This window comes from Falco peregrinus, chromosome 13 (assembly GCF_023634155.1).
Source record: "Falco peregrinus isolate bFalPer1 chromosome 13, bFalPer1.pri, whole genome shotgun sequence".
In the NCBI taxonomy this organism is placed as follows: Eukaryota; Metazoa; Chordata; class Aves; order Falconiformes; family Falconidae; genus Falco; species Falco peregrinus.
The window spans coordinates 14,829,110-14,845,736 of NC_073733.1; the positions used below are offsets into that span (position 1 = coordinate 14,829,110).

The following is a 16,627-nucleotide window of genomic DNA, read 5'->3' on the forward strand; positions in this document are numbered from 1 at the left end:
AAAAATCTCTCCATAAATACAGAGAATTATATGCCTAAAACAGCATTTTTATCCTAAAAGCAGGATAGCCTGACGTATGAAATTTTCATCATGAACTTTGTACGTGTTTCTGGACATGAGCACAGCCTCCCAGCTTTTATAACAGGCATCAGAGTTGAATTACCCAAGAGCAGCACTAACATATATCAAATATCACCCAATAATCAATAATTAACAAGCAGAATCATTACTATTTTCCACCTATAAACTAGAAGTAAGTACTTAAACATTTTCAATAAAAATCAAGACCACACACAAAAGAACCCCCTTACCTTAAGACTACAGAAGATGCAACTGAAGGTACCAGTTCGCTTCAGTTAACCAAGGTACTGCATTTTGAAAAACTCAGTGTCGTAAAGGAAGCCAACTATCTGTTGAAATACAACTCCAGGTAGCAGAACAGATCTTATCCTAACAGAAGTTTAATAATTGTGTCAAGCGAAGGCGTTTTACCCACCGAAAGCAATGCAACCATGCTTGTTAACTGCAATTACATAATGCCCTTTGTTAATGTGCTTTAAAAATATGTTCAATGAAAATTCTATTCAACCTATTTTAGGAACACAAACCAAGCTTCAATATGTTCACACAAGCTTAGAAGTCTTCAGTAATATTTTATGTACAACAAACAAGCTTCTCGGTATCGTATTCCACTCATATAGCAAGAAAAAACAGTTCTCCAAAGATCGAACCATTAATACGCTGCCTACAAAGCACACCCAAGTAAAACACCTGCAGTTTTAAATGACACCACAGGCAGCAGGGAAATGCCATATTGGATGCCCCTATATTATGATCTCAAAACAAGGAGCTTCAGCAATTACAGCATAGCTTAATCCAACCCCAGAGAATGAATGGACGTTTTTCCCATTAGGTTGAGCCCTAATAAGACCAGCTCTACACAAAATGATCCCAGCCTGGGAACAAAGGGGCACAGGAGGAGGCTGCAGATGACACACCACAGTGGCAGCGAGTTTTAAGGTACCAGCACAGGGAGGAAACCAGGAGGCAGCAGGGACCAGTGTCCAAAAACACAGGAAAGCACATGTGAGACAAACCAGCTCCTTGCCAGAGCCATGCAGACCTGACAGGTTAGTAACTCTCCTGGGTTCACACTGGCTTTGTTGCTTGGACAGCAGCACTGCTCTGTCTCACCTGCCCTTGGCTCAGAACCTGCACCACCTCTTCACCCACAGCTGCAGCTCCAAGCATCACTCAGAGCTATGCACAGCACCCACAGGGTCTGGCAGTAGCAGCTGCCTAAAATGCTGATGCCCCGCTGATGCTAGCCCTACACCCAGTCCTGAGCAGGTCCCTACCGATGACGATGCCCATACTCGTTTGTCTGTGTCCAGACCATAAAGCAAGCATTTTCCACGCCACTCCTCTATTAAAAGCAATGTGGTCTTCTGCCTCCATGGTTAGGATGGGAGGAAGGCTTTTAATAGTTATCTCTCAAAAGCCCTGAATGTACAGAGTTAAGACCCTTCCATTTGTAAGGAGCTCCATTCTGGGGAGTGTATGCCACAGATTTAGAGGCATCAACTAAATGCTGCTCTGGAAGGGTTAATGAAAAGGCCAGTTCACACCAGACTGAAAATGAGTGATAACAACAGGAGGTGAAATCCTGTGAAGCTTCCTAATTTCAATGTATGCTCCAGTAGACTGAAATCTTCCGGTCTTCAGAAGTGACTTTTGATAGCCAGCATATATTACCTGCCCCAAAAAAAGCAAAAAAGCTCAGATCATTAAAGCCCACTTTCCCAACTTCTGCTGTAAAAACTTCTGCTACACCTCTCCTGTATCACACACCAGAGTATCAGAGACACCTACTTCACTGAGAAATTCAATCCATGTTATTTCCTTAAGCTACCATTCAAGTAGCCATGTGACAAGCCACCTTGGAATCACTTTGCACTAAACTCTGAGCCTTCCCACCTGCTGTTACTTTTGTCAGCCACGTCCTTCACCCACAGGCTTCATCTAAACCACATCCTTTGAAAAAAAAAAATATATATATATACATATGCAAATAAAGTCCTGGGAAAAATGCTTCTGCATCAAGTTAGTCAGCATGATTTCAAACACCAATCACCATCAGCAAGCTTACTAATTTAGGAGTGCTGTTAACAGGTGAAGGGGGAAACTAAGGGAACACCAGGCTGTAGATCCACTTAAAAGCATTAGTTTTCTTTTGTTTTTTTAACAGCTATTTCAAGCATACCTTAAAAAAAAGACACAATCACTGAAGTGGTAATTCAGGAAACACTAGGTCAATAAGGCTATCCAGAGCACAACATAGCACACACAACTCACTGGCTTATCATAAGCCAAACAACATGAGTTGAATAAGATGCACTTCACATGTTAGTAATTTAGCTTATTACTTAGTATCAGGAGGACATGTTCTAACACTAGAGGATTGATAACCAAGGTGAGATTTAGATTTCTAATGCCACTTGTCCTAGAAATGGACGTTAAAAACCTCCCAAACACGAGAACCTTAAGCACCAGTACAACAGTACAACTCATTTGGCTCCAATAGCCACCTCAAAAAAAGAGCCGGAGGAGAAACCACAGAATTTTTAGGTAATTGATTGGCCGGGAACAAAAAACCCAAGATCATTCTAGATGTCCTAACTTGTACCAAGAATCACTTCCTCCTTAAAATTCCTCTTAACTACACTGTACATGTGCGATTACACTCTGACATTACATACATTTGTTCTCAACTCCACAAGAAATCACAAGGTTTTGTCACAGCAAACAGCTGAACAAAGCTTCCTGCCTTACCTTTCAAACAGTGAAGCTTGCTAAATAGGACAGTTGAAAATGAATGTTTTACTTCTGAGCAGCACAGCTTAAATTGTTAGCTCAGTCTATCCATGATCAGAAAAAGTAAACTGAAGCTTTAGCTGCATTATCATAAGATTTCAAAGCTACTTAATAATCTACAAATACATACATTTATCTTTTCCAGCTAAGCTGAACAAACTTCTCAAAAAGCTGAAAGCAGTCTTAACAGTATCTCCTTGTTAAACCATTTTGTACAAAGAACTAAACAGCTTCCTCTGTCTTTATCAATTGTTCTAATAAATGACCTAAGGCTACGTAATTTGATCCACAACAATTTAACAATTACAGTATTTTCATCAAAAGAGAGTTCTGAGGTTTTCAAGATTCTAACAGTGCCTAACATTTCAAGTATATCAATGAGCTTTTGAAAGTCCTGGGTAAAACACTGCTCCCACAGAATTAAACATGACATGATCAGAGAGTTCTACAAAAGAAAATGAATTTATTTTTTTTTTTCATTTGAACACTTGCACGTTAAGCATTTAAACTGCAGTGAGGAGTTTAGATACAAGAGTTTCCAAGAGCTGTTCATTTCCCATTGACTATATCCAAATCATCATCTCCAACAATACACAAGCCTTCTAATTTCTGTCCCAGTAAAGGCTGACAAATAGCATCAACAGCAGCTGCTGAAAATTTACACTTTACAAGCATGCTACTCACCCACACAGTCTCTCTTTAAGTTATCTATTTTGTACTGGGAAAATTCATCAGAATAATTTTCAATGCATCAATTTAAGGATGCCTACAACACCACCTGGAAAAAACTATATGAATAATACAGAGCATGTACATACCTAAATATTTATTTAGGTATGCAAACTAGAACATTTCAGGCTACCAACAACACAAAAGTATCTGAATATTTTGATTGACACTCAAGGATATCTGTAAAGGTGCCTGCCTCCTTGGATGCACGAACCACTTAACCAACATCTATTAAACAGTAAGTTTAATATAAGGAAATCACCACAAGGAAGTCAGATATGAAAGGTCAGACCAAAGACCCGTTTAGCCAAGCTACCTGTCTAACAGCAGTTGATTGAGGAGCAGTGACAACAGCTTCCCTCAGCCACATTTTTAGGGCCTTCCTCCCACAAACTGCATCCAGAATGCCATCTTCACCACTCCACAACTCACTTTTTTCTTCCACTAATTTGTCTAATCACATTTCAAACTAATTTGCATTCAAGATATCCCATGACAATGGAGTCTCGATATAATTATACACTAGATAACAACGGAGTCTCACAATATAATTACACATTACAGGAAAGCATCCTCCAGCTACCACCTCAATTTCATAACGCACCACCCATAATAGCCTTCCCACCTCCAGTGTCATACTGGTTGCAGAGACTTCCCCGGTATTGTTTCCCAAAGAGTGCTCCCCTACTGAGCCACCCCTCTGACTTACTGTACTGCCTTTTTACTGCATGAAAAGCTGGGAGCACATCCACATTGAACTACACAATGTGTTGCCTAGTTAATGTTAATTGAACAGGAACAGTTTCACTGGGGTTTAGCCATTTAAAAAAAATAAATAATGATTCCCATACACAAAGCATCTCAACTTTCTTACTGTTCATGGCAGGATCCCAGGGCTATGTTTCGCCATTCCCAAGTAGTCCAGGTTAATTTTGACATCTAGAACAAGGTTCAGGAAAAGAAAAAAAAATTGTCACATACGTCTGCACACTATTATTCACTGTAGATGTTATTTTAAAGAACTGCAGGGTATAGCATCTCCAACAGAGTTAACTATTGGCTTCTGCAGCTCTTTGAGCTCTGTCTCCACTGTGAGTGGAAAATTGGATAGCCCCACTTCTTGCCTGGAGGGAAAGTTCACATAACTCACAACAAATATGTGGCATCTTGCTCTTTTCCATGTATACAGAGTATTTCATACACAATTCTGGAAGGCTACAGCTTCAAATAAAAATCAATTCTAACAACAGCGCAGAAGAAAAAAAAGTTTGAGCTAATTTTTGCTTTTAAGCTAGTCAGACAGTCTCTATGTGTATCTCCAAAGCAGACCCTGCATTTTATGTAAATCACTAAGCACACACAAGTCACAGGAGGTATAGAAGTCCTAACAGAAGTAATACCCTGCATCATGATATTAAGCCAAGCATGCTTTTCATAAATTCACCCCACAGTTGCTACCACAGCAGGAAGCTATCTGGCTGGACTTGCAAAAAGAACACCAGTCACAATGGAGTTGAAATAGCACAAAGTTACAGTGAAAGGTTTCACCGCCATTTGGAAGTCATCTTACCGGCCAGAACGAACAACTGGAGAGCAGGATTTGGGAGAAGACACTGCTTTTGTTTCCTAATGCTGAAAAGATAGCATGTCCATGGAAAAAAGCAGCCAGTTACCCCAAAAGGCAAAGAGCAATTAGCAGTATTGTAATTTGCAATGGCAGTCCTTTTTTTATTCATTCTAATGTAAAGCAAAGCGAGGAAACGCTGGTAAACGCGCTGCCAGCTTTCACTTCCTCTGCATTTCCCCTCAGAAAAGAAAAAAACTGAAACATTACACTTGGCAACTCATATTCTCACACTCAGTTAACACCAGTGAGGGTCAATTCTATAATTCAACGAATTAATAATAATTTTTCTATTACAAGCCCTTGCCAACCTGAAGCTATTCATCCAGTTAAAACAATAAAACAATACTAACAACAAAAATCACATAGGAAACTGACAAGAAGCACTACAGGACATTCAATCTTCTTAACCAAAAGAAAGGAGTTACCTGAAGATAACAGAACCTATTGTATCTTATTCCATGAAGCTTTATTCCTTTTGATATTCCTCCTTGAAACGTGTCAAATTATTTTGCTTTTTACACACGCCCATCTATGCATGGCAGCCATCAGAAAGACCCGTGTTCCACAATTAAAATATTAACATGTCAGGAATGGCACACACAATCCACCAGGAACCCTCTTACACAGGTCGTTTCAGTGAAGAAAGCCAGAAAGACAAGAAGTTAGAAAACAGTTTCTGGTGGCAAGAAGCCCTCTGAAACCAGGAGGAAGATCCAGGCTTCCCACCATCCCCTAGCAGAGCATTTTGCATGACCTGCGTCTCTGCAAAGCCGTGTCAGGCTACGCCAGCGACACACACAAGCGTTACAGTGGAGGGCCTTATGAAAGGCTCTCAGTGATGAAAATCTCAAACAATGCCAGACTTGTTAGACACATCTGGGATGGCACTGAAACAATAAAGTCAATACAAAGATAGCGGTTTTTCCTCCAACTCACTCATTTTTTCCTCCTCCCATTTCTTTTTCCACCATTATTTATTCTTGATTCCATGTTCAGGACTATAAAGTGTTGCCATGCAACCTCTTCTCTTGCACATTCGCATTTTCCGGCCCACCCCCCCCTCCTACCATTGATTTTATTCATGAATAAACAATCTGAACTAGTAATGGGAGCTGGTTACAACCATGTGACTTTTCCATACACACATGGGGAAGACAGGACACTGCTGCACATCAACCCCACACCTCATCCCACAGCACCTGCCAGCCTGGCAGCACCATCAGCAGAGCGCTAGCACTACTGCCCTCCCCTGCATCCCCATCAGCAATGCTTAAATTGAACCACTTCTTCTTTCACTCCACACCAGCAGATCAATACAGCCTAACCAGAAAACACACTCGCTGCCTGTGAGGACGATGAACTGGGATTCTCTTACTTTACCTGCAATCACAGGGTTATCTGCAGGGGAGAAGCCACATTTCTACCTCTTGAGCAGCCTTTTAGCTTGCGAACCTCTGCCCTGGGTTTGGATCTCCTCCTCTCAATACAGCTGTGCCACAGGAGAGCTCAGCACCCTCAGCTGCTTGTCCCTGCTCTCTGCCAGAAGGCTACCAGCTGAGCTGCTTTAAGTATTTTTTAACCTGTTTACTGAGGATCAACCAATACAAAGTGTGATTATTTAGGCTGTTTAAACTACTCCAGCTTATTTTGCTTGGCATTCTGCAGAAGAGCTCACATAATTGTCTAAGCTGCCAGAAGGAAGGTTTACAGCCCCCCTACTGAAATATTTTCTCCTTCTACAAGCCGGGAATGATGGCCAACAGCAAAACCACACAAGAAACCCCTGCCAGAGTCCCAAAAGAAACTAGGCCTGTTGGCACATTTGTCATGACTCAAGGAATGAATTTTAAGAGGAGGGCAATTCTTGCTTACATTTGCTCAGCCCTTTCTAGGGAAGTAATTTCACCTAGCTCTTAGAAAAGACGTAACTTAGAACTCCACAAGCCAGGACAGCCACATGAGCACCTATGGTCACACTGCATGCAAGCCTCTGCCCTTGAAAGAAGGCAAAAGATGCTGGTAAAAATCCATTAAGTTGCCTTAAGGCTACAAGTTTTGAAAGAGAAAAATGCTACCACCACAGGCTAAAGTTAGACTACATGCTTACTAAGATGTTGCCAACAATGTTAACTATTTTTTATTCTGTTGTAGCCACCCCACCCACCACCAAACACAAACCCCAGCAAAATAACAAGTAGAAGACTACAGTAGCATAAGATTTGGGAACAGAAACTGCCTTCTTATTCTGCACATGTGAAGCACTATCACACCAAGGTCTTGGTCCATCACTATGGCTCTCAAATGCCATCAGGTATACAGATCAGCAAGAGCATTAAGAAAAAAACCTGAAATTAAGGAATTGTGGTAAGAAAACAAAACCCCAGGGTATCCATCTTCTTGCTAAAAGGAGACGCTAGGGGAGTTGCACCATGATCCATTTAGAGCATCACAGCAAACTCCTCCACGTATCCAACTTTACATTAAGGTAAGCTCCTAAACAATTCCTGAAAAAATTAGCCTACTTGCAAAGATACAGCCCAGGCTCTCTCATAGCTAACGATACCACCATCGCTAAGATAACTGGTGGAGTTATCGTCCACCAACTCCAAGATAGCTGATAATATAATCACCTCATTACTACTCTCCTTCAAATAACAAAACTCCCTACTTGGACATTAAGGACAAAATTTTCAGACTCAGAGAAAACATGGTACCAAGTCTCACCAAGATTATGAAACTCCTGACACTAGCCCTTCTGCCATTAAAGATACCAGTATTTTATAACACCCAAGTCAAATGAAGAACAGAGACTGTGAATGCTTATGCATTTACCGTTACTCTTCCGTGACAAATGTGAGCAGCCACAAAAGACTGGTCTGATTTGCATAGCCATTGGGGAAGCAATGTAAGGCAACTTGAGCAATCTAGTATATTCAGATTCAATATTGCTGAATTATCTAGATTTACAATTTGATTCTTTTGTAGCTCACTTGTTTCATTCATAATTTCCAGTTTGACTGTGTAAGCTTGCAAGGTCTCTAGTTTATATATCTCATAGGGCGTATACCCTGAAGGAAATACTTTAATTCCACTGTATAAAAACAAGCTTAGAACAGCAAACACAAGAGCCCAGCTTAGATTTCTAGATATACCATCACTGATAAGTTACAAATTCAATATTAAACAGAACTGGTTACATTCTGTCCCCGTTAAAAGCTTCCAACATAAACAGGCAATAAAATATAGTTGTTAATAAGTGACAGCAATACAACCACATGTATTTTGTAACTTCTAGCTGCTACTACTTAAAAAGTTCCTCACTAGCAGTGAGCAGAAAGATGATCAGGGAGAGGAGGCTGGCGGGCGGGGGCGGGGGCGTGTGTGTAAACTATTAATACAAGCCTTCTACAACTCTGGCACCGTGGTGGGTAACCAGCTTCTAAAAAAAAAAAAATACATGTACAGAATACATGCCAACGTCTGTAGGATTCTAGTGCCACTCACAGCTTTCTTTAAATAACGGATGTGCTACTCACTTCCTCTGTTCTATTCAAAATCCGTGGGCAGCCATAACCTTGCCCAGAACCATGCCTGTTGCATAACAGCGAAGCCAAAAGTTGACAAGGCAGAAGGGCAAACCATTTCTCCCTCTCTGCTTCCTTCAAGAGCCACATAACATCTGTGAGCAGGATGCAGGCCAGTGTTTTGATTCCTCCAGAGCTCAGGAAAAAAAGCCTTTCCTCTACCGCACTGTAGTGCAGAACTCATGCTTTCATGTAAAGATTTTACGGAAAGCATGAAATGATGTGGATCATTCAGCTCCTACACAGGCAGAAAGCTAGCTGGAGAACAGCAGTCCCAGGAACATCTCTTTAAAGGCATCTGGAAACATGACTAGTTTCAAGTGGGAGCACTGTCCCCATCCTGCTGTGTTCAATGTGATGCTCCATCCCCAGCATTTGCTGGGAACAGCAGTCTTGCTTTCCCTCCACTCACCTCCAGCCACGTCACTCCTGTTTCTACCTGTGAGAGCAACAGTAAGGTGTAGCCACAGGGTGAGTTAGCGAACTGATAAAAACATTACTGAGTGGGTTAGTTTCCCATGAGATAAGCAGCATGAAAGAAATCACCCTGCAATCACATAAGCATTACCTCTGCCAAGGGAGCCGCAGCGGGGATTGGGGCACAAGGTAGGACCACCCGAGACGTATCAGATGAGGTACCTGCAGCACCAAACTGCCTCCAAAGCTTCTAGCATCAGGTTTTGCTCTCCAAGTGTGAATCTTCTGCTTAATTTTCAATCCGTAACAGGTTTATGAAGGAGTTTAAAATTTAAAAGAAATGTTTCATATTTATTTCTTACAGGATTATTTAAATAAGTAGAAAACATACTACAACAATGTGTAACAGCTTCAACTTTAGAGAGCTGGGTTTTGTGCCAGTACAATAAAAATCTGCTGGATATTTCAGATCACCATCTTAACATACTGCTGGATATTCCACATTAGCATTATCAGATAAGGTCAGTTACTCAAAAGAATCAAAGTTCCCACGATGCTAAATGGAATGCACATGGAACACATTCAACCTAATATAAGAACAGACCACTCGCATGGAGATCATAAAAAACAATCAAAAGGAACTGGGTTTAAATTTACACGTTTATCCTTGCTTTCTTCAACATACAGGATTCTAATATTTAATCATTATTATACACCTCAAGAATTCAGCTTTATTTTATTCACAACATGGAACTTCACCTTCCTCCTAAAGTTTGCACTTGACCAGATGGAGGTATAATCAAGCTTATTTACAATGTATCACTGTCTTCATTTGCCCTGGTCTGCAATTTCTGAATGCTAGACTGATAAAATTGTCCCTCTATTTATTTTTCTCATAAAGAATAAAAGAACAAAGTTCTTCCCTCACTTCCTTACAAAGATGGAAATTTGCATTCATAATGGGACTAACGTATTGACATACTGAGTACTACAATATCTGTTAAAACATTTACTTTTAAGTCCTCAGAGCTAGCACAGGCAGTCAAATCATCCCATCCCTGGTTGGAACCATGAGACCTGTGCAATACATTCCCACATGCTTTGTGCTGGCTGTTTTTCTTCTGCCAAGGTGGAACAGCTTAGACAGGACCTCTGTCCTAAAGCAGCTTATACCTCCCACCTTCAGGCAAATAAAGAGACTTCCGAGAGACAGGACAAACAAGTACGTATGCCAGTACGCTGCGGGAGCCAAAGGAAAGTGTCCGACAATGTGGGTAAAGTCCTGCTGCTTTGACTACTGACAACCAGTTCTGCTTCTGGTCCCATCCACACCTGCACGAAAAAGACACCAGCAGTTTGGCCCTGTCAATAGCCTTCCACGTGCATCACCATCTGGGCACCCCTCCGGAGCAGGGTCCTGTGGAAAGGAACAGCAGGACACATAACCTGACCGTTCAAGTGGGCACAGGGCACCTGCCAGGATTAATGCTCTTTAACATGGCAACGGAAAAGGTTTTAAGTTTCCCTCAAAATTTAAGCAACTACAAGTCAAGGCAAAAGCTCTGAGAACTTCTTTGAAAGCAAAATTTCTGTTCCCAACCTATTTTCATTTCTGCTTTCACCTGTACATAAGTCTTCTCATATTTAAAATATTTCATATTAGAGAAACCAAGCAGAATAGCTTTAAAAAAAAGAACATGTTGGCATTGCCAAACAAATCTCACATTTCACAACCATAGAACACACCACCAAGCAGCTGCATCAATCACAAAGAAGTTAAAACAAAAGCCCCAAGAAATCATATGACCAGTGTCGTTCGTATTGACAACAAAGCACTTTTTCCACATAAGGAAAGAAAATTACATACTGCCCACAGCAAGTTCAAAGCAGAAACATTGACAACGCAAATCAGAAGCTGGTGCATTCTTCAAAAATTTAACATACCTGATTCACGTAAAAATGTCTTCTCAAAATACATATTGGAAGACATCAAATTCATTATAGGACATTGAACATGGGAAATCTTTTGAATTTTCTTACTGTTAGTCTTCTCAAACATACAAGCCAATTAAAGGAGTCAGACTTAAAATTTTGTCCCAGCCTGCAAGCTCCTCTTGGGTTCAAACAGATCATATCCTAATCCAAAAGATACCTTCAAGAAATCCACTTCTGAAACTCTCCTGTCACCAATACCAAGTCGCACATTGCAATTCAATGCACTTGGAGCTTAGTTCCCTTGTCAGATCCTTCTGACACGGGACAGAGGCTATCCACACTATACAGCATAGGTGCGCTTTCACCCTGAAACACTTACCACTGTGTAAAACCCTTAGAGACAAAGTTTTATGAAAATAATTCAGATGAAACCAGCAAATTTATCAATTACCCTGCATGCTCACTGAAAGCATGCCTTTTCTTCCAGAGACCACTGACATTGCTTAACTACTTCCTAGTTTTTCAAAGACACTTGGCTTAGGGATAGCAAATGAACTAAGAAAAGTTTCCTCCACGCTAGAGTTTTTGATTTATCCATAAAGCTCTAATCTCCCAATTTTAGGAAGCTTGTTGCATCACAAATAGTTAAAAAGAAAACCATAAAAATGTTTCCATTCAGTATTCTGACAATGCAATACAGCTGTGAGAATTAAAAAAAGCTGAAAGTAGAGAACCTTGAAAAGAAAGCAGAACATCTGTTGCCCCATCTATTTAAGCTTTTACCTCCCACTCACGCTGACACCATATACACTATGCCAGATCTGTGATAAAGGCATCTGTCCCTGTGAACCTAGCCCTAGGCCATCAAAGTCAACTCTCATAAGCTATTGAGAGTCATTAGAAAAGTTTTGTACTACTGATATAGTGAAACAGCCAAACACCAAATAAACTCTCTGAGGCTGCTAGCTCTTAAAACAAATGCTTCATGACTGTTCAATTTTTGCATAGTGCAGTGTCTCAGACAGTTTTGCCAGCACAGATATATCAACTAAAAGAATAAAGTAAAAAAGCCATGTACTAAACATCACTGCTACTTCAGCAACGTAACAACCATGAAAAAGCAGAGCATTTTTGATAGCTTTGCTTGTGGTATTTGTGGAGATGATATAGTACTGCTAGCAGAAACACTCGCAGCAGAATACACTGCAAATTCATTTGGAGTCTCTACCAACATGTTTCTTTGTAGTGTGGACTAATTGCCCCTTTCTAACAGCTGGACCATACTAAGAACATATAGCCCTTGAAGTAACATCACTGAAACTTTTAAATCAAACAGCAAAGGTTATGCTTTTAGAACCAGACATCCTGGGCTTGATCACCACTGTCAATGAAACGCATACAAGTATAATATGATACTGAGGTACACTCAACATGAGACAGTTTATTGATTCCCCCACCCACCCACCACCCAGAAACTCCCAACACTTCCGTCAGCCTGTTGCAAAACGACAGAAACAAACCAACATGCTTAAGGTTACTAGAATTCAGAGGAAAAAGCAAGGCTTTACTTTGCATGCTCAACCCCACTGTGCTTCTCGCCAGTTCATGTGCCAGCAGCACAAGAGCCCTTTCTGCAGCAGCTACATTTCACTTCCCCTCTGAGCCCCCTTATAGCCTCATAAAGGATTCACCATCCATCTCACACACACTGCCTCTGTAGCGCTATCAGCTGAACATGCTCCCTTTCTCTGTCTCACCCCACTCAGCCCTGCTTTGAGCAAGCCAAATCCTCACAAGCTGTTTGAGATGATCCCAGCGCTCATCATCTCCCCACAGACACGCTCTGCTACCATTTGTGGGACCGCGCTGCAAACTAGATCAGGCAGTCTGTGCATGACCCTTTTTTTCTGGCTGGGTAAGTTTGCTGTTCTGCTTCATGCCTGGCACCACCAGAAGTTGTGCCAGTGACACCACAAATCGCCAAGTCCCCAAGCCACTATTATTGCTACGGTTTATGTACAGTTGAACTATAGCCTCAGCTAACTTTCAGTTTAGTAAATCTTTTACAGAAGAGCAGAAGAAACTCTTTAAAATAGTAATAAAAAGCTGGCTGGGGTGAAGTCGCTTTAATTCATTTTTGACACCTGGTGTCAACCCAAGGCTCACGAGAAACAGTCTTGCTTCTTTGAAGCAGAACAGCATGCTAATTTGTGCTGGCAGCTCACTACAATTTTTTGAACTTCAGAAGTGAAGGAAAAATGTTTAGAAGCACAATTTTGATAATCACAGAATCAAAGAGATCACAAGAAGTGCATTCAGGATAGTATTTAATCCCAGTTACTACCCAAACTTCTTTTACTATCAACACTCTGCAGTGTATGCTAGTATTAAACAGGATTGAAGAACAGGCTTTACCATGAAATCAGAGAAGTGGGGAGAGTGCCCTGAAGGTTATTCATTAGCATTATCTCTATGTGTAGCTCACTGGGGAAAGAATAAGGAAGAGTCCTCTGTGGCATTCTATTCAAATGCATGAGCCATATTTAAACGGGGAAGGGAGATATTTCTGATGCAGACTTCACAGCAGGTCCATGACAGCATCAGTTTCACTAACACTCTGAAGATCTAGGCTAAAGAGGCCTTTGCCATACAGAACTGAGATGTGCACCTTGCATCTCCTGAACTATACGAAGACCTGAGCCAAAACTCCAAGGGCTCTCAAGTTAGCATCATGTTTTTCATAGCAAGGCAAAAAGTCCTGAACAGTACCTAGTAAAAACAGAGCATGGCCTAAATTTTATGTGAGAAGAAACCGATAAGTTAATTAAAACCTACAGTTGCATCCCCATTTCTAAGGGCCGCATCTCAGAAGTAATCCCCCAACCTCCTTCCTGCACCCAGACCTCAACCAGCCTATTTAAAGGCCGGGGAACAATAAACACTGATGAGCAGAAAGGGTCGGGGGAAGGAAGAAGACCATTACACTGACTGCGGAACGACTCCTGGGCAAGGAGAGTTGAAGACACTTTTTCGGAGGAGCAGAAAGCACAGCAGCCCACTCCCCAAGCCAGCTGGGACCCCCAGCCCGGCCAGTTCCCCTCGTTCCCCGCCGCCTCCTGCCAGGACCCCCGCCCGCCGCGACCCCTGCGCCTGCCCCCGCTAACCCCCGTCCCCCAGCCGCCTACACCCCGCGGGGCACGGCACAGCCCGCTGCCCCCTGCACACCCCTTCTCTCCCCTCGCACGGTGCTCCCGGCTGCAGCGAGGGCAGCCCCTCTTTTTCCCCCCTCACAAGCCGGGTCTCCCCCCGCTGCAACACGCTGTCCGCCCCCCCCCCACCCCGTGCAAGCAGGGCACCCCGAGGCCCCCCCCGCTGCGAACAGCAGCGCTCCCTCCTCCCCGCCCTCAGGTCAGCTCCCCCGGCAGAGGGGAGCCCCTTCCCTGCCGCCCGGCCCCGCGCCGCTCTCACAGGGCGGCCCCGCTCCCCGCCAGCCGGCCCGCGACCCCCGGCCGCACAGGCCCCGCAGGACACTGGGGGCCCCCGGCCCCACCGGGACCCCGAGCGGGGCAGAACCGGTGAGCGTTCCCGCGCACCCTTCTCACCTGCGGGCCGCGGCTGCCCGCCCGGCGCCGGCCGCGGGCCCCGCTCCGGAGCGTTCCCAAAGTCCCGAGCGCGGCCCCGCTCCCCGCGCCCGCCCGCCCGCCCGCCGCCGCCTGGCCCCGCCTCCGCCTGGCCCCGCCTCCCGGTACCGCACGTCACCGCCCGCGCCAACATGGCGGGCGCCGGGCCTGTGCGCATGCGCCTAGGGGGCAGGGGACCAAGGCGAGGCGGGGGGACTGGCGAGGGGGCGTGCCTGGGGGCGGGGCGTGGTAGGGGCGGGGCTATGTAAAAGGGGCGTGGTATGTGCCCGCGGGCCGGGGAGGGGCAGGAGGGAGGAAAGGGGGGATGGATGGATGGATGGATGGATGGATGGATGGATGGATGGATGGATGGATGGATGGATGGATGGATGGATGGATGGATGGATGGATGGATGGATGGATGGATGGATGGATGGATGGACGGACGGACGGACGGACGGACGGACGGACGGATGGAAGGGTGAATGGATGGATAGATGGACGGATGGATGGGTGGACAGATGGGTGGATGGGTGGATGGATGGATGGATGGATGGAGGAAGGGAGGGAGGGAGGGATGGGTGGGTAGGTGGGTGGGTGGGAGGGAGGGATGGATAGATGGAAGGAAGGAGGTAGGGAGGGATGGATGGGGTGATTCAGGGGGCAGGCTGCAGTGCACAGGGGCAGGAGCACTGCCTGTGGGGGCTGTCCCCAGGAGCACGGTGCATCAAGAAGAGCTGCTGGAAGAGCAGGGAGGACAGCAAGAGGCAGCAACAGCCCTTGGTGACTTAGCGAATGCAAGTGATAGATGTACAAAAACATCTCCTTGTGTTCTCCAGGGGATTAATTTGGGACCAGCGTTATTACCAAGTGAAAGGCCAGCCCCAAGTTGCTTTTCTGACCAAAGCTCAGAATTGCTTCACCTGCTCCTGTAACACTGCAGGATGGTAACCCCAAGGTTTCTTCACAGTCCTGTCCTCTCTTTCATGTGGCTGAAGCTTCGATTTGGGAACTGTTTTTCTTCTGCCATTCTGCCTGTATTGTTTCCTGTAAACACACCTTTAATTACTGAACCTCCAACATTCAACAAATTTTTGCCTGTAGGTAATCTTAGGGCAAATAACGCCTTAGTTAAGACCAGTCAGCCCTGATGAAGTTATAGGAATTTCAGCAATGCAATTCAGGGCAGAACTGGATGCAAAACTAATTATGAAGCCATAGGTAGCCTTCCAGCCAAGACTGCAATAAACTCCTCGTAGCAGCTCTGTAACTTCAGCTTGGTAAACGTCCTTGGCTTGAAAGATGCCAGCTTTAGCCCTAAAGGAAAGGTTAAACAACCTCTGAGATCATACCACACCATTTGAGAGTTGCCTATCTCCAGCACTGCTTGCTTTTAAAGCCGTCTTATCTGGAAATTTTTGAAATTGGCTTATCAAAGCCAGCATATCATCTATCTCAGAGTGAAAGAGATTCTGGTTAAGTAACTCTCTAACAGATTTTGCTATGGGCAGTTTCAGGTTCACTTCTGTTCTCTTCACATCTTTAACACCAACGGAAGCAAATTCAGGCACAGAGAACCAATCGTCGCTAGACTCAAGCTGTTAAGAAATTCAGTATCTCATCTGTAGAAGAAAGCATTTTGTGTGTATACTTTTCCTACTTCTGTCCTTGAAAATGGCCTCGTGCATGAGCCAGCGCCAATCTCAACTTATCTTTACAAAACTTTGGGAGGAACACATCTCCACTGAGAAGAGACACGGACATAGCGACACGCTGGTTATTTCACAAATGTTCCCAGAGTAACTCCAGTCTTGGAATGTGCTCGCTCACAGTGTTTTACA

The 16,627-nt window shown here is 43.8% G+C and overlaps 1 protein-coding gene across 10 annotated transcripts in view; it reads right to left on the reverse strand.

Annotated features, from left to right (window-relative positions):
- The window catches only part of KLHL13 (kelch like family member 13), an 84,581-nt gene extending 69,699 nt beyond the window's left edge, over window positions 1-14,882 (reverse strand). For 2 of the 10 annotated variants that reach the window (XM_055818044.1, XM_055818040.1), the window contains exons 1-2: window positions 14,769-14,882; window positions 4,478-4,542 (exon numbers count right to left, since the gene is read on the reverse strand). In XM_055818044.1, coding sequence (XP_055674019.1) covers window positions 4,478-4,542 — 65 coding nt within the window. In that variant the 5' untranslated portion in view covers window positions 14,769-14,882. Of the gene's footprint in view, window positions 1-4,454; window positions 4,543-5,173; window positions 5,310-14,768 lie in introns of those variants that run through there. The other 8 variants (XM_055818047.1, XM_055818042.1, XM_055818045.1 and 5 more) reach the window with 6 other exon arrangements.
- Between the last annotated feature and the right edge of the window lie 1,745 nt (window positions 14,883-16,627).